The 23,753-nt window shown below is 50.6% G+C and overlaps 1 protein-coding gene across 1 annotated transcript; it reads left to right on the top strand.

Annotated features, from left to right (window-relative positions):
* The first annotated feature begins 9,294 nt into the window (after positions 1-9,294).
* On the top strand, positions 9,295-23,064 carry UBALD2 (UBA like domain containing 2). The gene is made up of 3 exons (XM_090060546.1): positions 9,295-9,818; positions 11,180-11,242; positions 21,292-23,064. Exons 1-3 carry the CDS (start codon positions 9,699-9,701, stop codon positions 21,610-21,612), a joined length of 504 nt encoding a protein of 167 aa, XP_089916672.1. The 5' UTR covers positions 9,295-9,698; the 3' UTR covers positions 21,613-23,064.
* The last annotated feature ends 689 nt before the right edge of the window (positions 23,065-23,753 follow it).

Below are 23,753 nucleotides of genomic sequence, written 5' to 3'. Positions count from 1 at the left end.
CACTGAGCTTCAAACCACCCTGCCCCACAATACGTTCAGGCATGTTTGTGCTTTAGCACTCTTAATCACAGAGGGGATGTGCTCAGAACGGCTTTTACCTCCAAATATGGTCTGTACAAATTCATACCAGTTCACTTTGAACAGCATATGCTGGCTGCTTTTATGAGCATAATGAGCTGTGTGTGTTTTGTGATGCCCTCAGATGTTTATTGTCCATGGGCTGGGCTGCTGGCTTCCAGGTAGAACACAAAGAGATTGTAAATGATGTTTAAAACCCCAGCATTGACTGTTGGTATATACACAAGGACACGATGGGTAGATCATAAACACCAGCTGAAGCTAGCCTTGTAAATCCTTCTATAAACCAGGCTGTACAGCAAGCTGGATTTTTGGCAAGCAGGAAATCCAGTACAGGTCCTTTAGTTTACTATATCCAGTAGCGGTCAATCTTTATATGGACAGCAGAAAGTCAGCTCTGCCTTGAATTTGTCACACGGAGCTTGTAGGTGTGAAATTCCAGGGCAAGTTTCAAGTTACAACAGCAAAAACTGTGGAAGGTTTTACCAGATTCCTTTTCTCTCATATGCAGGGTGTGGGGAGAAGTGTGGTCAAGGACTCTGCTGTGGCTCTGGAGATGTGATACTCTAGATCAATGTTTCTCAACCTTTTTAGATTCAAGGAACCCCATTAGACTAAAGCCTCAACTTCCACTAGACTCAGGGCACCCCTTAGGAAAAAACAGCTCTTGGCTTTCACTCATTTCTTGACAATGGAAAAGTAATAGAGCAATTCCCCTGTTGCAAAGAACTCAGAAAGACCGCAGCAAGTCCGACTGCTTTTGACACTGGATTCCTCTTCCAAAGCTCTGTGTTTATCTTATGAATCATGTGTAGGTGTCCCCAGCAAAGCTAACATTATGTCGCAACCGGCGGCACCCTTAAAAGGATCTCACAGCAGGCTGCTCGAGAATCGCTGTTCTAGACTCATGGCCAAAGCCACCCCCTCTGTAAAAGGATCACTCTGGTTTGAGAGTCAAAGCTAGCGGGGTACGATGGTGACCACATCTCCTGCCTCTGTGTGGCTGGCTAAGAAACTGGTGTGCTTGAACAGCACCAGCACTCAGAAAGACCTTCCTTCTAACTCAAACCACGTGAAAGTGGAGATACACATGGACCAGAAGCGCAGACCCCAATTCCCCCAAGCATTGAGAAGGTCCAGCTCAGCTCCAAAGAGCTTGAATTAGGGCAGGCTTCCAAGATCTTCTGAACATTGCTGATCTTGCGGGAAGCACCAGTGAAGATCTGAAACATCATCTCTGTTTAAAAATAAATGCACAAAGCTGGTAGTGAAGCAAGAGTGCTGGGCCTCGCTTTGCTCTCCTCCACATTTGTGTTGGGCAGGTATGACAGATGCTTCTGCAAAGGCTGTTAGAGGTGGTTTGAGTCCAGTCCAAGTGTAGGGAAAATAACTATAGGCATCTGAGTCTGGACAGCTTGCGCTGACTGCACAAGTTTGTGTGACTTATGAAAAGGAACGATTGACCATTGTACAGTCGACACTTAATACGTGGAAACTGTCAAGTAGCCAAAACGAGCCTTTGAGAGACAGTTTATGGCTTGAGTGGAACATGCCTTGGTACACTATTCAGAAACTCAAATAGATCTGTCCCAGAGACAGGCCTGCTGGGTGAAACGGTTACTGATGTCTATGGCTTTTAGATACAGCATCATCCCAGAATAGCTGACACAGCAGCCAAAGTCTAGACTAGACCGATAGAAATCAATGCCCTCATTGATGTACAACCTGACCATAAATTCTTCTGGTTGCTTTGTGCTACTTACCTTGAAGAGCCTCCTTTAATAACACGATGGACAATATGCAAGCTGGTGTTCCCAATAGAAAAAGACAGGAGAACAGGTCTTCTTTTCACTCACATCCCTTAGGCACCAATGTAAGGCCACTGAGTTCCGTGAAGCAGTCCCTGATTTACTCAGGAGAAGTCCAGGGGGAAAAAAAGGCTGGTTTATATACAGGGGCAGGTGGAGGGGTAGCAGTGGTACCACACCATCTCTACTCCACTTCTCAAACGCCTAGATCTGCCCATGTTTATACAGCTCATATTTTCTGCAATCCAAGGTAGCAGATGATACTGAGCACATTATATGCCTCGGCTGGTTTTTGAGCTCCTTGGAGAATCACAGGGTCAGTGAGGCTGGAAGGGACCTCAGGAGGTCATCTAGTCTAGCCCCTGGCTCAAGGACACACTCACCTCTGTCTTAAACCATACCGGACAGTAGCCTTCCCACTGCATCTGCTTTCAGCACATTGGCTATTTGGCAGAACTGCTATAACGCGTTGCCCTTGCTTTGCCTGCCCTGTGTGCGCAGGTGCAGGCGGGGCAGGTGCTACGTCCTGTGTTCACCCCTCTGTGCCCCAGTGACGATGGACTTTGCCACAAACGTCTAGGAGTCAACGCAGCCAGGCCGCCATTGTTCTAGCTTGTGAGACACTGCCCCGAGGCCCCAACCCCACAAGTGGCCAGCAAGGACTTTGGTAGGGCTCTGGTAGGTGCCAAGGGCAAGCCACAAAGATCTCCTGGCAAGTCTGGAGACCCAGGGATCAGGGACCAGGATTCCAAGCTCAGTCACGGCGGCAGAAATCCAGACGTCACTGCCAGCGATTTGGTTGTTGCGGATTCTCAATGAGTTGGCTGAGATCTGAATCTGGCCCATAATCCCCAGCTACAATCGTACCAGCTCCTGCTTTTGATTAACTAGACTGGGTCACAAGACTGAAGTATCACTCTGTGGCTGAGACTCTGGGATCCCCCAAAGGAGATTAGGGTTCAGCTCTGGGCTCCACAAGAGACCTCACATGTGACCGTGGGCAGATACCTGGATAAACAATCCTTCCTTTCCCTTATACCCCCATTGCCTTCTTGGTTAGGATATTGGCTCCTCAGAGTAAGAGGAGAGGCTGCAACAACACTTAAGAAGCTTTGCCCTGTCTCCTGCCTTGAATGCATTAAAACTTTAGGGACAGCCCCCTCTCACTGCGCCTATGCAGCACTAGCACTAAGATCTGTTCTCTAGGCCCTGCCATAATACAAATAAGAGCCCACTAATAAGAATAGCAATATTGTGGGGTTGTTTTGTTGTTGTTTTTTTTAAATCAGACACATTGCAGGAATAGCTACTGGCTGCTGAATCTGCATACAATCCCCATTCAACAGCCAGGTTATACCCTCAAAACTCATGCAACCACTATTTGGCCAGCAACTCCTGCTTGCTTCTCAGCGAGTTTCCGATCACAAGATTCTCCAGTTCATTCATCATTTCAGCTTATGCCTCAGCCAACAGTACTTCCCCCCAGCATGGCAAATATTCACAAGTTATGGTGCGTTAATTATATAAGTCACACGGTCTGCTTTCTCTTCCTGGATTGGATGAGTAATGTAACTAATTAATGCAGCGCAGACTAAGCTAAATTGCCTCTCTCCAGAGGACTGACATGAGGCCAAGTCATCATCCATGGCTGTTACCCCCAAGTGATGCCTTGGTGCGGCGCTGAATTTCACCCTGCTCAGTTTTGCATATGAATGTTTCTGTCCACCATTTACAGAACTGGCAGTAAGTTACATAAGAGCATAAAACCTCTGAGGTAGAAAGTACAAGGCCCATTTCTGATGCAAATGGGGAAGACATTATATTTCAACAGCGGGGGGAAGGTGGGAGAAGAATGACTGTACCAAGAGAATGGTTATGCCTATTTGTTCATAAAACCTGACCTTTAAGAAACAGAAAAAACAGTCATATTTAGAAGCACAACAACTGTTAGTAAAGCAGGAAACTCCAGATCATATAGAAAAAAATTTTTTGAGTCTAAATCAAGTTCCTTTGGTTTTGGTTTTCATATTTCTGGGCTTACTGAATTAGAGAAACAAGAAGTAGGACAAGGCCGATTCTCTGTGGTTTCGATCAAATTATTATTACAGAGCATAATTTCTCCCACGGCGTGAACAAAGGCTGCGATTCCGATGGCATCTGACCAATAGGTGACTTCATTGTACAGAGAGGGGTAGTTAGCGGTGTTCATCTGAAGCCAGGAGCTGCCTTCTTCATTGTACAATCGGTATCTGACTGCAACTTTATATTTCCCCCTGTCACTATAATTGCCATTGCAGCATCTGAATTTCTTAAGGGTCTTTTTATCTGACTCCATTTTTATTTTCTCTCCTTCCAATGCAGCGCTTTGTACAATGCTCCTTTCTCATTTTAATTAAATGCTTCAAAGTGGTGGGGTTTTTTAAAGTAAATAAATAAAATGCCAGCAGGCACTATGATGAGCAACCTTCCAGCAGTCAGTGTATGGCAGCTGGAGACAAGAAAAACTGGGTCAGGAAAAGAGATCTGTGTTGCGAATTTCCCACTGGTTAGTACAAGCAGTGAGTCAAATGCATTTTAAACATCATAGAAGAGAGCAAACAACTTGAGGTTTGACTGTGTCCTTTAAATCCATCTATCATCTCTTGCCAATTTTCTTTGCCTGGCTTTGCTGGGGTGGGAGGGGGGCGGTCAGCTTTCTGCTCTCTGACCTCAGGATTCCTCTGGTGCCCGTCCATTGCACGGAGCTATAATATCACTAATTGGATTGTGATGCCTCTGAGACCATCAAGCTGATTAGATACATGTATTTATAATGATAGCAAGTCAGGGGGTGGGGGGCAGATCTAGGATTTTGAAAAGGGAGTTGCAGATGGTGTGGCACATCATCACATGGAGAAACATATGTGTCGTGCTTGAATTAAAGACATACTAGACGCCTTACTAATATGCTAGGGGCTAGCACAATACTATTCAGTTTAAGATAGAAGCAAAAACAAAAAAATAACTATTGGAATGTGTACTCACTAGCTAGATTATATATTAAGTTTTTAAAAATGCAACAAACTTGGCAAAAAATATTCAAAAGAGTCAAAGGATATTTATTCTAAAGTCATTATCGTTAAATGTGCATCCCTTATTCAGCTTTATAAAGCAAAATCTACCCTTCTCAAGCATCTTGACAGTGCCTCCAATCCTTCACTGTCAGTCATTTATATACCTGAGTTAATATTAGGACACCTGAGTTAAGGTTTTTAGCTAGAGCTAAAAGCAGTCTGCAGGGCTGTGAAACAGAAGAGAGACATTGCCAGGAATCACTAAGAGACAGCAAAATTGCAGAAGAAAGGATAGTTTGAGTAGTGGAACATCAAGACCATTTAAGAGAAAGGCCCATTAACACCTGTGGAGTGGAGAGAGATTAGCAGGAATCAGAGAGATAACAATGAGCCAAGAAGTCAATTGACTCCCCCAGCACTGTGGGAGGAGAAATGCTGCTGCCCCTCCCAGGCAGTTGGTTTTAAAGTTTAGGGGTGTGTAGTGGGAATGGTGTTGAAATCAGGCACGATGAGTAAGGAAAATTCAGGAAAAAGAAATTTGTAAAATGAGTTATCTATTAAAATCTTATCTAAAGACCTATAAAACAGCAGCTATCGCACTAATGACACTCCATATTCAGTTCCTCCTCATCCAGATTACCTGGTGGTATTCACCTTTCCTACGCTGGCTCCAATGGTCTGCAGGGAACCCCGCCTGCATGCTAGAAGGCACGGTTCCTTTCCTCAAGGGCTTGCAAGATCAGAGCCATGAACTGTAACGAGAAGCGCAGGACCCTTCGTTCTGGCATGCAGACTCACTAACTTCCATGGGGGTCCATATGTTTGCAGCAGCAGCTGGCACTGAGCATCTTGCAGATTCAGGACCCATATGCTGTCCCCACTGAGATCACTGGAAATGCTCGCATGCACTTCAGTGGGAGCTGGCTCAGACTCCAAAGGCTTAAACACTTACACTCCCCCCCCCCCCGGAGTCCAAAAGCCCATCTACTTATTTGCTTACAAGCAAAAAAAGCACCCCACTTGGCAATAACACCCGGAGCCTGATTCTCAGCAGGTGGAATTTGTGTAGCTCTGATGTCTGCAACACAGCTACTCCAATTTACATCACCTGAGACACTATCCCAGCACATGCAAGGCTGGGCTGTAGGCTGAGAAGAGAAGAGAGACTGCAGTGCAAAAGGCACAGAGAGACGACAAGAAATGAGGCTATGACTGCACAATGCAGCGCTCCTCAGTTCCATTTGTAATGGATTTTCTCTCGTGGGCACATATTTGGAATTCAAACCCCCAATTGCCCTGGATTTTCTGGGACCACCCCAAATTTCAGGGCTGTGGCTTGGGGTCCCTAAGGATATGCTGCAGCAGGACTTTTGTCTTGAGTCTGAGGGGGAGAAAGTGCTCCTGGATCAACATTAGGTGACATTCAGGTTAAGGCCAGGCTGTCAAAGCAGGCCAGTTGCAGTCGATTGAAATTAGTCTCAGTGGAGCATCCAGGCCTCTGTCCTAGATTTTGTTCTGTCAAATGTGGTTGCTTTAGTTAGCTGAAGGAACATCACGAGAAAGGGATTTAAAGGTAGGGCTGGGAGGAGGGAGTGATAACCTGCTGCTTATGTCACAGAGGGTACAGACTTTGTGTATAAAAGTGCTTGAGTAATAGAAAACAAGTAAGTCCCTGAGGACAGTGGGACTGGTGCCATACAGGGGACTACAGAGATGAGGAGGGGAAGCCAACCATGGGATCCAGAGGTCTGCTATGGCCTAACAGCAGGCTGGAGGGAGAAGTCGTATTGCCCACACAAAATCTGAGCAGCTGGGCCTCTATGGGAGTAGAAGACCATGGGGTAGCTGCATGGCTATTGAGGCCATAGCTTTGCTTTCTGCTGAACCCCATAAGAAACATGATGGAGCAACAGTCACCCACCTGAGAGCTCTGCCTTGCCCTGTCTTGAGACCACCCTTTGCCTGAATCTCACCATTGAGGAAGTGCCCAGTGAGACCTGGACTTACTCCTAGATCAGCAACAATACCTTGGATGCACTCACTGACCAGACAGAAGCACAATTTGCCCCAATGAGCAGCTTCAGACACTGTTTAAATTAATATCAACATGATCAGCTCCTGCAGGCAAAACAGAGCCCTCAGCTCAGGTCTTGGCAGGTGGAAAGTCTCTGCAGGTCACCTTCACTAGTGGAGGTGGGACAGGGGGACTAAAAGAAGAAAGGGCTGGTCCTCACTCAAATCCAGCCCCACAGACAACAGGGACTAAGCAAGAGATTGGAGCCAGGGATTCCTGCAAACTGGGCCTAAAATACTTGGCCTGTCTACCCCAGCTCCCCGCTGGTAACATGGCCAAGGTGGGACTTTTCATTCCTTCATGCCTGTAAAGTCTGTTGACATGATCAGCTGACATTTTGCTTGCAGCCTTCTCTATGGCCCTTTGCATCCTCCTGCCTGAGCTCTTCACAAATGTTAAGACTGCAAGGTAAGGGAAGTAACATTGGCTACATTTTGCTGATGGGGAAATTGAGGCACAGAGATCTCAAGGCCGGGGCTGAGCTGGGAATCAATGCCAGAGACCTGGGGTCCTCATCTCCTCCCAGGCAGTTATGCCCATGCAGCCAAGAAAGAATCCCACCCATACAACTGCTAGGATTGGGGATTTCATAGATATCATAGACATTATGGCTAGAAGGGACCTCAAAAGATCCTTGAGTCCAGCCCCCTGCCCCAGGGGCAGGAAGTCAGTTGTGGTCATAGGATCCCAGCAAGATAAACATCCAAATTTCTCTTGAAGGTGCTCAGTGTAGGTGCTTGAACCACCTCCGATGGCAGGCTGTTCCAGACCTTGGGGGCTCGGACAGTAAAGAAATTCTTCCTTACGTCCAGTCTGAAACGGTCTTGATTTGTTGCATCTCAAACCTATTCAGCATTGTAACATGGGGGGAGGGCGCGTAAACACACACACACACACACTTCAAATGTAAGCTGAACAGAAACCAGGTCTAGAGCAGTTACACATTTTCAAGTGGTAACTTTATAGCTGGTTAGCTCTTTTATAGCTGTGATAATTACTCTGTATGTTTGACTGGTCTACATTTATTACACAACTGACCTGTGAATTGCATAATAAATGTAATGTCCAGCAGGGGCCTATTTAAGAAGTCAAACCAGCTATAAAGTTATTGCTGGAAAGTGTGTAATAACTTTATAGCTGGTTTCTATCCTGCTTTAATTTGCACTGTGCTCCCAGTTCAGTGCTGTAAATTGCAGGGGGGAGGGTTAGGGATCAGAGTCAGGTTCAAACTACAGCGGGCTAGAAACCAGCTCTTGAGCTGTTACACATTTCCAAGCCCTAACTTAACAGCTGGTTGGCTCTTGTTATAGCTGGAGAGTCATTTTTATCCAGTCATTACTTTGCACCTATGGCCGGTTGACATATATTGCACAATTCACCCGTTAATTGTGCGATAATTAGTTTGCATGTGGCGGGTCTAAATTTACTGCATGGTTCACCAGTGAACGGCGTAGTAATAAATCTAATGCTTGCAGGGGCCTATGATGGCACCTTAAAAAGGCCCAACCAGTTCCCAAGTTATTGCTGGAAAACGCGTAATAACTTGATAGCCAGTTTGCATCCTGCTTTCACTTGCACAATCAGCCCCGCCACGCAGGGAGGGGGGAAATCACACGCTAACTGGATCCGAGCCATGCCCACGCCACCCAACATGGCAAGAGCTGCTGCAGGAGCGCCCGCGCCCTCCCAGGCCAGCCCAGCTGTTTACACTGTACTTTTCCAGGGAGGAAGCTGTCAGCGGTGCCCCCCCTCCCGGGCCAACATAAAAGAGGCTTTGTGAGCTCGCACCGAAAGAAACAACAAAGCCCTTTCCCAGGCCTGCCAGGGCCTGCGAGAGTCGGAAGCTTCAGCAGCGGCTCGGAGCTGCCTCTATTGTGATCCTCTCGCTTCTCAGGATGACCGAAGCCTGCGAGAGGAAATGAGTCAGAGCCGCTGCTGGGCCCCGCTTTTCCAGCTGAGCACGTTGGTTTCAATGAAGTTCCTGAATGAACTTGGCTTTACAACACCCGCTCCCCCCCCCCGTGTGTGTGTCCGGGCGTGTGTGTGGTTGTTTTTTTTTTTATAAGCAGAGAGAAACAGAAGGGGGGCACCAGCCAACCACCACGCCGCGCCGCCCGCCCAGCTCCGCCCGACCCGGCGCACAGCCTCCCCCGCCCCTGCGCAGGCAGCAGCCAATAGGCAGCCTCCCCCCATCCAAAACACAGCAGCCGGCCAATGGGAGAGCGGTCCGAGGGCTCCAATCGGGCGCGGCGGAGGGGGAAGGGCGCTGGGGACCCAGCAGCGGCTCGGGACGCTGGAAGATTCGAATCGAACGTTCGGACAAGTGGAGAAGCCGCGGCGGCCAATCAGCGGCCTCGGAACGCGGGGAATGGAACGTTGAGACACCTCCAGCCTTCCCCCCTGCTTCACCCGCACGCTCCTCCCCTAGCTGCTGTTGTTTGTGGTGCTCGAGGAGCCGGAGGGGCTGGGGGACAACAACATCCGCTCCCTCGCTGCCGATCCAAGCCAGGGAAGGCGGAGAGGCGGCTCGAGTCGGCCCAGGGCAGCGGGGGAGCCTCGGGGAAGGAGAAGCAAGGATTCTTTGTGGATCTCGCCCCCCCCCCCCGTCCTTTACACACACGCACCATCGCTGCCGCCGTGTGTGCCCCCCCCCCCACCATCCTTGTTGTGGTTCCGTGTCTCGCCATGTCCGTGAATATGGAGGAGCTGAGGCACCAGGTCATGATCAACCAGTTCGTGGTGGCCGCGGGCTGCGCGGCGGATCAGGCGAAGCAGCTGCTGCAAGCGGCACACTGGCAGTTCGAGGTGCGTGTGGCTGGGGGAGGGGGGTGTCTGATTTTGGCCCGTCTAATCGCTTATGATCCCCCCCCCCCTTGCTCTTAAGTCCTTTCTGTGTCGCCGCTGTTGGATCCGAGCCCCGCAAAAAGACCCTGTGGGCGCTGGGAGCGGCGGTGCGGGCGGATCGGGCGGGCGGCGTGCGTGGATGGCCTCCCACAACAACAACAAGCCGGATCGGCGCCCGGCCACGCAGCACGGGGCCGCCGGCGCTGAATGGGAAGTCCCGGAGCTGCACATAAACAATCATTACTCGGCTCTGAGCCTCGTCGGCTATTGCAGCAAGCAGCGGGGAGGGCGCGGGGCCTGGCACGTCATGTCAGTTGTGGGGAGGGGGGATAAATGATATTTCTGTCGGATCCAAGAAGGGGAAGGAGCCATGGGATTGCAGATCTCCAGGGTCTATTTATACCTGGCGCTGTAACCAGAGCCGCAGGCCAGCCTGGGCCGGGCAGTGCTGGGAGAGAAGCAGATGTGATCTGTTTCCTTAGAGCACCCCCCCACACACACACACTTTGCTGGGGGGGGAGAGGGATATGAGGGGTGCAACCTTTCTGCAGAAGCGAGAGAAATTGCAGTGTGGCAGGGAGAAGGTTTTGCAGCTGCCACCCACGCAGCCTGGAAGGGGAGAGGGGAGTGTGGGGGAGCCCCTTTAAAAGGGGGGGAGGATGAAAAGCCAAGTCCACTCCAGCCCTTCGCTTGCCCTGGTTCTTTCACGTGGGTAAAGACGCTGGTGAGGAAAGGGATTGGGGGGCAAGTTAAATCTAGTTGGAGCAAGAGGGAAGGTTGGCCATGGGGCTTGGTCCTGCTGATCTCGTGGTGGAAAGCTTCATTTCAGCGCCCCCCGTCTGTCTTTTGTATGTTCCTTGGGAAAAGCTTTTCCCACGGTGCCCCCTCTTCCTAACCTGATTGCTGTCGCACCAGCCTGGGCTCTAGGGTGCTCAAGTGCTGCTCTCTCTCCAGGATTGTGCCTGGCTTTCAGCTTAGGCAGGAGTGGGAGAGAGTTGAGCCCAGCCCCAGATGCCTTGTTTTGGATTCCTTTGGAGCCTCCTTTAGGAGGGGAGAGAATTAGCATTTCAAAGGCAGGCCAGGCCAGGGGCTGAGAAATGCAAACAGGCAGATCAATCCCGTTTGTTGGTCCCGCATTGTTTGCTAAGAGTGGAAATGCAGTTAAGGGGAGTTGAAAGAAATGCAATCACTTTTTTTTTTTTTTTTTTCTTTGAAATGAAACATCTTGACTCTCAGTCCCTGGCACCTTTCTGCTATCTGCATCTTTGGATCTCCCACTCCTTTTCAGGGCTAGACATTAACTCCACCGTTGTTTTTTACAGACTGCTTTGAGCGCATTTTTTCAAGAAACTAACATTCCCAACAGCCATCACCACCATCAGATGGTAAGTGACCCCAGCTCCAGGCATGCTGCATTTCCCACCCCCCCCGCCCCACTCGCTTCACTTTATGGGAGCTAGAATTAAATGGACATCTGAGTCCTGGATACCAATCAAACCCCAAAAGGGTGCTTCTTAAGCTTGGAGAACCTCTTAAATAGCTGCACCTATCCAAAAGCCACTCAAGTTTGCAAGCCCCAAGCCCACAGAAAAATGTGTAAAGGAGGGGAAGGGGTTTTCCTCTGTGCGGCCTGCATCCGAGACCCCACCTTTGATTCCGGGAAGGGGAGGGGGGAAGAGCTGCAAGCAGAAGTGGCTGTGCATGCCAAACTGTCAGCTCTTGTGACAGCCATATTGCACTGCAACAAGAGAAACACACGGGCTGCAAATGTAAACAAGAGGCAAAATGTCTGCCAGGAAATAGTTTGTCTTCATGGAGATCTAGGGTGGATTGTTTGAGTCGCTGCAACCCCGTGTGATTTGGGGAGGAACGAGTGGAGCGAGTCCCTTCCTTTGCAAGTTGCCCCTACAAAACTTCAGCAAAAGGAAAACCAAAAACAAGCTTGGCTTGACCTTGGCTGAGGGCAAGTCTCTTTGGCAAAGCAGGGGAAGTTTTGGTTCTTTCTTTTTTTCTTCTTTTTTTTTTTTTTTTAAAAAAAAGGAAACTGCTGTGTTGAGGGGTGGGGGAGAATAGCAGATTAAAGCTAAGATGTAGTGTTTGTTGCTCCACCTCCTCCCTCCCTCTCTTCCTTTGCTTGCTGTAGGGTGGTTAGGCCTGGAGGCTGGTGTTCACAGGAGCGATCTAGAAAAGGGGGGCAGGGGTTGACTTTGTTTTGATGCCCTTCCACGCAGGACCCTTTTTTTCTTCCCAAGACTGTCTCTGCTCTTTGACTAGGGCAGATGCTTGTGTGGGTATTACGTCAGCCCACCAAAGCCCCGACACCTATCAGTTTCCCCATGCGCCAGGTGCAGTGAAGTCATAGAAAGAAGTCCCTGCCCTGGAGAACTGGCAGTCTGAAACCTGCAAGGTGAAATGTGGGAGGGAAGAGCGTGGCACGAGTTTAAAAGGAGTAGCCCAAGGTCATACGCAGGACAATGGCAGAGCTGGAAGTTCCCAGCCTGGTACCTTCCCCCAAGAACATGATGCCTCTGTAAAAAGGGCCTTGCACCTTCTCCGATCCATCTAGGATAAGATCTGCTGGATGGGTAAATTAGCTGAACGATTCATATGTGCTGGGTGGCCGAAGGGCAGGTTCCCACTGACAGCTGGTCACACTGAGACTTGAGGGGGGGAAACAGTTCAGCAACCATCCATCTTCTGAGGCTTTCTCCAGATCTGGCTGAGGCAGGCAAGATTCAAGGTGTATGAAATGCTTCATGCGCAGCAGAGGCGATTCCCTACCAACATGAATCCTATGGTGCCGACAGGAAGCTTAAGGTGTTTAATCTCAGGCTGGTTTACATCCAGTTCCCCATGTGCTGCACCCTGGTGCACCGAAGTGAAATCTGCCTCTGACTGTTTCCTTCCTTTATTTTGAAGGGGGAGGCTGGAGCTTTTTGCCGTTCATCCTGAATCACTTAAAGCTCTGTGCAAACACTCCTGAGGTTCTGGTTCCCAGTAATCGAGCATCGGGGCTATGCTGGCCCCATTACTCATGGGATCATTTCTGACTCGGGCCTGAGCAGAAACTTCAGTGAGTTGGTTGCCTCCTTGAATGCAAGGGCATGGGGAGGGGGGAAGGAATTGCTTTGCAGTCTCTTCCCACTGCCAAGCCCTTACCCTCCCCTTAACAAGCCTCTAAAACCTGGATTCTCTTGGAGCAGTTTTAATATAGTTTCTAACACAAAAGGAAGTCCTGGCTTGCTTGGTAAGCAAGCTGCATCCCTTCCCCACCCCCTTCATTTTTATGACTAGTTATATATTAATCAGGAAGCCGATGTACAAGTCATGATCTGCACTGAACCTCCCATCCTCTCGTCCTCGTTCCCAGCTCCTCAGCCTGGGTTGCATTTTTGACATTTTTTGTTGGTGTTCCTGTACTCCCCGCCCCAGCGCCTTTAGAAGATCTCTGCCCCAGAACATGAATGCCACGAGCCACTGGGGCCGTTGAGAGAGCCGAGACTAAGAGGGGATTTACAGTTGGTGCACGTGCGGCATGGTCTAATCCAAGAGTAAGAAAAAGTATAGCAGGAACCTGGGGTTACTCATCATTAAACGGCTGCGTATCACCTCGCCCCCACACTATGCCAGAGACCTCCCTCTATTCCTTCTTAGAAAAAAACAGTGATATTCCCCAAAGCACATGAACGTCTTTAACTACAAGAATCTTACAGGTTGTTCTTTGTCGCGTCAGTCTTAAGAGGGACGTGCCTCTTTTGGGGGAGGGAGGGGGACACCGGGAAAGGGGGAGAGATTACTTGGGGAAACCCCAAAGCAACTCCATTTAAAAATGCTTTTTCAGTCCCATGCATTACAGAAGAATCTCCTAGCAGACCAGGTGTTTTAGTTACCAGTCCTATAAACTCCTGTGTGTAGACAAAGCCCCAGTGACTCTGAGATGCACAAAGGGATCTTATCTCCTGCTGCTCATTCCAGAATGAAGTGCCTTTTTTTTTTTTTTTTTCTTCCACTTGGTAGGATCCCTAAGTCACCATTTCCAGAAGAGAGATTTCTATTTAGGCCTTGCCAAAGAATGTCAGGTATTTTTGTTTTTAAACGGCTGGTTGAAACTTAGAAAGCTTACTCCAGAATTTAAAAAGTTGGTGTGCAAAGCAGCAGTTAAAATATACCTTCGCTCCTCCCCGGATTGGATTCGTTGCAGTGAAACGTCTGATGTCGATATGCACGCAAGCAGGGCTGGACTGGCAGTCGGGCCCCGATAAGGCTGCAGGCCCGTTGCTGGCAACAATGGTGCCTGTGTGCAGGGTAGAGCACTTGTGATCAACCTCCTTCTGCCTTCCACGGGGTTGAAGGCTTTCTTCTCCACCCTGATGCGCTGGGGGTGGAGGGGGGGATGGAAAAACAAGAATAGGAGATGGCAGAAAGAGGCAATAGTCCCCTTTTATGCCTGTAGGCAGCTGTGTGCCAGGTTAGCTTTTTAAGAGTGCTGTGGTTTGTGTGTGGCTTTTTTAAAAGCATGGCCTAACCCAATGAGGGGAAGATCTGAGACCCCTTTTCTGGAAGGGGGGTCAGCCCTGTAAGGCACTGAATAGCTGGCATCGTGATATGGCTGAGCAGGATGATCCAGAAAACCCCAGCCTCCCCCAGAGAAGTGGCTGATGGTCTTTGCTGCTTTTTTGTTGGTTCAGTCATTTGAATCTCTGCTCCTGCCCCTGCGTGAGAGGTCAGCTGCAGCTGCCGAACACTTGCAAGCCCTCCTGGGTTGCAGGCCAAAGCAGAGCGTGCTTTGCTGGCCAACGGTGGTGTTTTGACGTGAATTCCAGCCAACGCACACGTCCAGCAGCTCGGCTGCTCGCTCCCTCCCTCTCTTTCTCGCCTTTGTCATGTTGTTACGTGGGGCTCTGTCTTCCAAACACAAGATTAAGTTATTGTTAACTATTTATTTGACACCTTGAGGATAGTAGGCTCCAGACAGCCTGCATCAGGAGGGAGGTGGGTTCTTGGCAGTGTCCTAATGAAATTTGGGGTTCAAGCCCATCCCTGTCCATCTGTGGCATCCCCACTGGAGGCAGCTGGGCCTGATTCACTTTCCTGTAGGCCTCAGGCACGTTGCTCTGGATTTAGATGAGTAGGTGGAGCAATATTTGGCACAGGAGCCAGCGTCTCCTTCCTGCCCCCCCCCGAAGGTCACAGGACTCAGGCTTTGCTGGTCAGGAAGACTGAGAGAAGTGAGCGGCTCTGTAGTGATGGTGGAGCCAGCAAGGTGCGAGTCTTCAGTGATTACTGGTAGACGTTCCCATTTGCTCCTGGCACGTGGCTATGTATTGCACGGCTGTCTGCACCCTCGTGCTCTCCTGGGGCGGGGAATCAGCTCTCCTGCTTTGCCCGTTGCTGGAAGATGTGCTGTTCTGCGCCCTTTGCCCGCGAGCTGTTGTGTAACAAATCATTCGTACCTCCCTGTCTGTCGCCCTTGCGTGGAGTCAGGCCTTATCCACAGATTGCCCCTATTCATCTCATCAGGACAGCTGCCCTATAGCTCCCATGACAGAGCCAGGCCCAGCTTCCTTGAATTAAGAGGACAACAACCCACCTCCTTTCCTTTTGCTACAGTCTTAGGAATGCTTGATTGCAAGTGGTGTGGGCAGAGCAAGTGAAACTCTGATATTTATCAAAAGGGACTAAAGGTGAGCAGACCCACTGTGCAGGAACATGGGCACTGCCAGGCTGCATCAGAGCTGGGGCTTTTCTAGTCGTGCTTCCTGTTCGTAAGCCCAGGAGCTGCTGAGGCAGGTGGGAGAGTCCTCCAGCAGGTAGATTCAGAGTGATCCAAGGTTTCTTCCTGACCTCCCAAGAGTGGCTTCAATCCTGCAGCGAGGGCTTTAACTGCGAACAACATGGCGAGCTCTGGCAGGTGGCGGTGGTGGTGGTGGTAAGCACTTCCACAGGCAGCCATGGTGCTGTCGGGGGGGCTGGCAAATGCTAACCGGTGGCTGGGGACCACCCGCAGACACCGCTGGCGGTGTCACGGGCGGTGGTGGCACGTGGCAACCTCCTGCAGGCACTGCCAGCAGTGTTTGGTGCCTTTTCATAGGGGGTGCGCCACCACGCTCAGGGGGTGTGCATGCACCCCCTATATGTCACCAGTGATGAAAGTCCAATGCTGGAGACCTCGGTGAATAAGTTCTTGGCATCACTGACGTCCTATGGCAGCGAATTCCACAAGCAAAAGAAGGGGGAACTTGAGGTAGAGGGAGACGGTTATTCAGCTCGTTCAGCTATATGATGCCCTTACCGAAAAGGCTTAGACCAGGGCTTGTCAGTATATGGCCACGTGGACCAGATCAGCACCATGGGGCCATTGGATCCTGCCCACAAAGTGGGGGCAGCAGAGAAGTGGTGACTGGGGCCTAGCACCAACCTGCCTCCTGTCCAAGTTGGGTCACGCTGGCCCACCTCCCAAAAAATCTTGCCACCCCCTGTCTTAATAGGCCTGAGTATCAGACCGTGTTCGTGTTCCTTCTTTCTCCATGCACAGCTTTGGAAGCCTCCTTAAAATCTCAGCACAGTTCTCATCAGGTGGGTGTGAGGATAGTTAAGCACAGAGCTGTTCGCCGCCTCCTTTTCCCATGTCCAACCCGGCGGAGGAGGAATCTGGCAGTACCAGCCCTCCAGTGGTGTCACACGTGGAAATGAAATGCAAGTCTTTTATGCAGAAAATATGGGCCCGGTCTGTGCACAGACTTGCGTCAGTTTATCTAAAGGTATACTGAAACCAGTTTTAATTAACCCTTGTGTGGTCATGCTTAATTCAGTTTAAACCTGGTCTACTAGTTTACCTTGCAGTAATGCAGGTATGGATTAAGGTGGTTTCCGCACTAGGGTTCATTATGGGATAAGTGTATGTGTGTCTACAGTGCTTCTACCCAAGACAGATTTTTTTCCCCCTTTAAAGACCACTCGGCTCATCCAGTCCACTCCCTCAGGATGGTGAGAGAGCCCAGAGGAGCAGATCTCCTGCTGCATGGAGCCCAGAGGAGCAGATCTTTTGCTCGACCAGTGGCAAACTAATTTAGCAACTTCTGTCTGTTGCTGAATGGGGTGGGTAGGAAGAGGCGAGTCCTGCATGGTGTGATGCGGTCCTTTCCCTGTGCCCTTGCCCGGTCATTGTTCAGCCGGCCTGTTCTGTAAGTTCTCTGCCCTTCTTTCCGATAACAAAGACCTGAGCTGGAGGCAACATGTGGGGCTGATTTCCCCCTCTGGGCATGGGGGAGGTACACGCTTCCTGCCTCTCCTGTGAGTGGTGAAGGGGTGGATTTTCTGGGCTGACTTCAGTTTTTGCTATAGTATTCCCACCTCTTCAGGCCATCAGGAGTCAGCCATTCCACACACACAACCTGGCCATCTCATGGCCTTTTTGGAAGCGCACAGTTAACACGTGCTGGCCTAAGCCCTGATTCAGCACCGAGCCTGTGCACGTGGGTGACTCCAGGCATCTGAGTAAGTACTTCGCTGAATGGGACCTTTGCTGCTTCTCGCACTGGCTCCAGCAAGACTATCTTATCAGCTCCCCTCTGAATCAGAGTGGAGTGACCCACCTAGACTTTGACACCCGATAAGGAGATGGGTTGTTGCCTGGCTTCAATATATCTCAGCCCCATGCAGGCTTTTTTTTTGTGTGTGGTTTGTTTTTTTGTGTGTGTGTGTGCGCCTATACTGCTGTTCCCTTGCTGCCCCACTAGCCTGGCTTGTAGGCAGGCACGTGCTAGTTCAGCTGTGTCTTATGAGCTGTGCTGGGTGGATTTGCTCTTTCCCCTGCAGTTGGGGTGTGAGATGAGCTATGAAAGTGTGCAGGCCTATAGTAGGAGTGGGCTGGAACGGTGGGGAGGGAAGGGGATGCTAAAATTAGAGTGAAGGCACAGAAGGATTGAGGGCTACCAGGAAACCAAAAGAAACTGATAAGTTGCTTTTAACAGGAGCTGTGGAGTTTGGCCCCTAGTGACATCCTGAATTGTGTGCAAATCCACAGCCCTCCTTCGGTAAAAATGGTGCTTTACTGATGGGTGGGATGCGATTAGCTGGCTCAGGATCATCTAAATCAGTGGTGGTGAGGGCAACCTATCTGGTAGGCGTATCATAAATTAACCTCACACCCTCCTTGAGTGCCGCTCCGATCCCCCTTCCCCTGCCCAGTCAGCTCCTCTGCTTTCTGCCCCGTCTATCACTGCATCACCTCTTACCTCCCCGGTCTGCCACATGCTGCACGCCCAGGCTGCCCCTGATCTGAACAGTCCCACACAGTCTTGCACAACTGTCATTAGCCCTTGGGAACCAGCCCTGCTCCTCCACCCTGTACTTTACAGGGAGGGAGTGTGCATTGAAGAACAGAGAGTCCCTGGGTGAGCTCTTGCTCCAAAGGAGACGAACGCTGCGTGTTGTAGGCAGGTAGAGCTTCGCAAGGCTGCCAGGGAAGGACTCGGGATGAATTGTAGTCGCAGGGGATCACACAATGCCCCATATCCCCACAGCGTGCGAGTCTTGTGCATTTTAACATCTCAAATGCACAAGAGATGGCTTTGCTCTTGCCAGTAGTTGCAAAGCCAGCAAGCTCCCCCCGCCGGGTGTCTGCTTGGAGCCGGTTCCTGTCGGATCCGAAGGGTGCAGACCAGCTTGCACCAGCACGTGTTTCTGTGGTCTCTGATGCTTTCCTCCCTCTTCACGTGACTACTAATTGAAGTAACCATCGCTTCTTCCCCTCTTCCCTCCCAAACCTATGCCATATTCTGACCTTTTGAACACCGTTTCTCCCTGTCTATTAATAGTGGGTGGAAATGTCAGGCATATGACCAGCTTGAGAGGCCTGCCTGCTTTGGCCTTTAAAGAGAAAAATCCGTGTTCCCTGGTCTTGGATTCGCATTCATTCATGATTTGGATCCTAACAAGGCCGCTAGCAGATGATCACGTTCCACCGGGTGTTCGCTGCCCCGGGGGTTGCAGGGGCAGAGTTGCCGTAACCCAATCGGAGCAAAGTCTTCAGCGAGGTGGAAAGTTGTGTGTTGTAGTAACTTGCTCTTGGATGTCCGTTGCTACCCATGGTCACTGGGATAGTGCGAACGCTGGGCCGTGCTGATTTGGGAGAGGGCAGCAGTTGGATCAGGGCTCCCCAGGCTGGTTCAGCACTGGGGGCAAGTATTGCATGCACACCTTTCTTCCCCACCCTGTAATCTTCTGATCCGGAAGAGTGGGTCAAGGAGGGCCTTGGATCTGCTCTAAAAACTCCAGGAGGCTGAAGGTGTAGAGGGGGAAGCAGCAGCACTCGGAGGCTTCAGCGTTTCTTGCCTAGCTGGAGTGAGATGCTGAAGCGAGCAGATCCCTTGCATTCACTCCAGGCTTTTTGTGGAAACCGTTTAGCCCTGGGTGGGGGAGGCTGTGGTTTGCAAATCACTTTGTTTCTTCTAAGAGCTGAAACTCAGTGAAATTTCCTTTTGTTAGCCTATTTCCCTCCGCCCACCACAGGCGCAGCACCGGTGCAATACAGGCAGCGTTCGGTTCAGTCCTGTGCTCTTGGGGTCTGGACAGAAATCCCTCCCACCAGTAATGCCTAGTAAAGAAGGGGTAATAAATTGGGAAAATCATGGATAAAGGCCTGATTTGGGAAGGAACAGTGAGGAAAAACTAGACTAGATGGCTTTGGGGTTACCGTCTCTTGTAGGTTACTGACTGGCAAGAGATTGATCCAGGCAACCAGGGTTTTATACTCCTTCTGATGCTTTAGCTCCTAGATTTTGCTGCAATTCCAGCCTCATTTTATATAATAGTTTAAATTAGCCTGTAAACTTGCCAATCAAATAGCATACAAAGAAAGGATAAGAGACACCTCATCACAATACTGGCCAAATCGTGCAGCAGGGGTAGCGGGAACTGATTTGACAGAAGGCTGGTGATATGCTTTTTTCTGCCTGACACCTCCAGGTTGCCTGGTAAGCTCGAGTCAAGCTAATAGATAAGTTTCTGTGACCTTTCAAAATTCCCCTGCAGCATCTACCATTAAGGCCTGGCAGCCCAGCGCTGAGCACAGGCAAATGGGGGGGAAATTGCATCCATCATTTTACTGTTCAACAAGTGTGAAAGAAAAAGAAATCGCACCCTGTCCCCCCGCGGTGGAGGGACAGCTCCAGTCAGGGAAGCGCAAAGAGGAGAGAACCAGGCTGGAGGGACTACAAAGGGGTGGCTCGGTTTGAGAACGGATGGGTTCCCCCTTTTCCACCCCCCGGTATTTTTTCCCTTTCTTTTTAGGGACCCAGTGCACGAAGCAGTCAGCTTTGAGCTGAACTCCAGCTCTCCAAGTACATTGGGTCCCTCCAAGTTGAACACCTCGGGGCAGCTATTTTGTAGCCTGGAGGCCAGGGACACAGGCTTACTCCCTGCTCCCCAGCAGGGTCTCTAGTAGCCTGGCAGGTAGCACATAAGTGCCTGCACGGCTGCGTGGGCTGCTGTGGGTGAGAAGCGTGGCTTAGGTGGCGTTGCTATTCTCTATTCCTCCTGGGAAGCCACCCCCACAAGGCCTAATGCTGCCTTGGCCCTTGTCTGCCTCAGTTCTACCAGCAACCAGCCATCCAGGAGGTACCTCTAGCTAATCTGTCCGGCAGTGGCCACCTCCAGTCTCGTGGCATTGGCGTCAGAGCTCCACAACAGCAGTGCTTGTGGGGCGTGGAGAGTGTGGGAGGTTCCTGCCCTGTTAATGTTTACTTTTCGGTTGCAATCGCAAGGATAATTGAGGAGTGATGGGAAAAACTGTAATAATTGACCAAACTTGGGGGGGCAGCCTGGCATATGATTAATAATACTTGGCAAGCATAACGATCGCTGTTGTCAGGGCCCTGGCAAGCTAATCCTCCCAGGTGAATAAGCACAAACCTCAGCGGGGAGAAGTGGAGTTGCAAAAGGGCTAAGATGGTCCAAGACTGCAGGCCAAAGTGGGCGATGCGGCAGAGCGAGTGCCCAGGTGCTCCCGTTGGACCACTGCGGCCCAGCACACCGGCGGGGGCGGGGGGGCTGGATTCCCAGCTGTAGCCGCTAATTGGCAGTGACCTTGGGCAAGAGCTTCTGCCTCCTGTTTGGTCTTGCTAGCAATTTTGTGAGCTCAGATTCGTGGTAGGCCCTGGGAGAGACGATGCAGCTCCTGCGTTGGTGCCAGTTCTGTGTTAGGACCTTTGATGCTTAGCGCCGGTTACTTTCTGAATCCCATCATGGGAGCGAGGCTGCTGTTGAAACTGGGGAGAAGAGCAGGTGTCCTCCTTGAGGAAATGGCTCAGACCAGGCACTTCCCAGTTGGCCAGTGACAGGTTCTACCTCTAGCTCCAGCAGAGATGGTGCTCGCTGCTGTAGCACCAGTCCCTGTGATAGTCACAGTGCCCTGTCTCTTATCTCCCTGCAGATGTGCACACCTAGCAATACTCCAGCCACTCCGCCGAACTTCCCGGATGCTCTTGCTATGTTTTCCAAGCTGCGGACCTCAGAGAACCTACAGAGTAGCAACAGCCCAATCACATCCATGGCCTGTTCCCCACCGGGGAACTTCAGCCCTTTCTGGGCCTCCTCTCCACCCAACCACCAACCTGCCTGGATACCACCTTCATCTCCAACCAGCCATAACCTCCACCATCACCTCCACCACCAGCAACCCATGTGGCCACCAGTGTCTCAGCAAGGAGGATCCCAGCAGAAAGCGATGGCTGCAATGGATGGGCAGAGATAAGACTCACTGAACATCAAGATGGGGTGGGGGGTAGGGGCTGGGTGGGGGAGGAAAAAGAAGAGATCAGGCCAGGGCGGCAGGGTAGGGGGAGAAGAGGGGTTTCCTGAAAAATGGCACTGGAATATTTTATAGTTCTCTTTTTTTTGTAACCCTGCAGGGATGGTCACCAGCCCATGTGGCTCTCTCGCTCAGAGAGTCAATAACTGGTCTTTTTTTCTTCCCCCCACCCTTTTTTAATATATAACTATAATATATAAATATATCTAATGTATATAAATCCAGAGAGAATAAGAGCAATGGAGAGATTTGCCAAGAATAAGTAGGGAGCGACACCCTCTCCCCTCCTAGTAGTCAGTGGGGTAATGATACTGCTTGGGAGAAGAGGACCTTGCTGGACTGCCAGGTGCTCCCTCACGTAGGGTGGAGGGGGTTCAGACTGCCTTTGTGCCCCCTTTTCCCCCTCCCCTGGCTGCTGTATGGTTCCTCACCCATCAGGGAGGACCTCTGGCAGGTGGGATATGGTGTTGACCATTGGAAAGTTGGATGCAATGGATCTGAGCTTGTGGCTTGGCTGATGTGAGCCTTTCCAGTAAAGGGTGGTGGCAGTGGGGGAGAAAGATGCACCTTGCGGAGCCTGGCTGCTACGGGAAAGTCCAAGCAGGGATGCAACATGCTGCTTGAACCCAAGGCTGCTCCTGTGTCGCAATGGTACCCGTGAGTGGGAAACGAGAAGTGATGGGCCTGACTTGTCTCCAGAGCATGTACGTTGTCCCTCCAGGAACGTCTGGTATAGATGCCTCTTTGCATTCTCCTGTCCCTTCACTAATCTTCTCTGGCTCATGTTGGGCTACTTTTTGGCAGTCGCCGCTGCACCCTGGGAACATGCATCTGCTTCCAGAGCTGGAGAGGAGGCAGGTGCTCTCCTGAGCACAGCTTGACTGAGATGTTCTAAGTAGACCAGTCCACTACAGGCCAACAAAGTTAGGGGAGAGAGTTTCTGGTTTTCCTGGACGCTTGCTCCTTGGCCTCTCTTGAAGTTCATCCAAGCCTGCTACGTGCCCCTTTCCCCCCTACCCCCAAACTATCTTGGGATTCCATCCAGCTTCTCCAGGCCTGTCACCCCCAGGAAGAAGTCCCTCCTCCCTCCCCTTTGGAAATGTTTTGGCTTCTCCATCCTTCAGCACAGGCCCCATTCCTTGCAAAAGACAATGTTCAAGTATGGAGCCATGAGCTGGAAGGGGTGCTGTGTATATGGAACGCCCCAGCCATCGCTCCCTGCTGCAGATCTGGAGCTGGAGAGCTACGTGCTGCCTACAGCCAAGGAGCTGGGAGGGGCTGGGTGGGTTTTGTTTTGTTTTTTTAAGTTTTCAAATCAGAATCTTGCTTAAAAAACAACAGGTTGAAGGTTTTTTATTAATTTAAAAATTAAAAAAAAAAAAATCACTTTTTTAACCTCACTGGTACCTGCCTTCTCTTTCCTCTCACCTGCTGCCACAGCAAGAGAGCTCTAGCCTGTGGGCTGTGAAGAGCTGTCTCTGTACCCACATCCCTCCACCCTGCCTCTGGGCTACGGTCTCATTACCCTCATGCCCCTTTTTTGCCATTCAGACCGAGGGGCCAGGGAGGAGCAAATACTGCAGCTCTGTTCCATCGAGGTGCTCTGATAGAGGGGCCTGGAAGAATATCTGTATTGACTGTACACGAGCAGACTGTTTTAGGGGGGGTGACTTCTATCCAAGAAGTTAACACTGTGGATGTAACAGTGGCTCACACCAGCTGAGCACTCCTAAATGCACTGGCACGAATTCTCAGGAGAGAGGAGCTTCACCCCAGCTAGGAGCTTGTAACCCTTACATCTGGGGTTGGGGGAGGTGTTAAACTGGTATACATAGCACAGACAAATCCTGGGGGCTGAGAACTCTCCCCTCCGCTTCCTGCAGCTCGTGCATGCCTCCCTCTCGTTGAGCTAAAGCCTGCCTGCTCCCTGCTGTCCTTTCTGTGCATCTAGAGGTATCGAGAGATCTTCCTGAGCCACTTGAAAGAGGACTTGGCAAGTGCTAGCCAGAGTTAGGTACAAAGGATGTTCATTCCTAGGCTCTGGCTGACACCTTGGCACTACGGATGTGGACCAGTACACAAGA

Source organism: Crocodylus siamensis, chromosome 8 (assembly GCF_052110815.1).
Source record: "Crocodylus siamensis isolate JL-2025a chromosome 8, ASM5211081v1, whole genome shotgun sequence".
Taxonomy (NCBI): Eukaryota; Metazoa; Chordata; order Crocodylia; family Crocodylidae; genus Crocodylus; species Crocodylus siamensis.
Note: the sequence above shows the minus strand (reverse complement) of the source record. Positions and strands in the feature narration are given on the sequence as shown.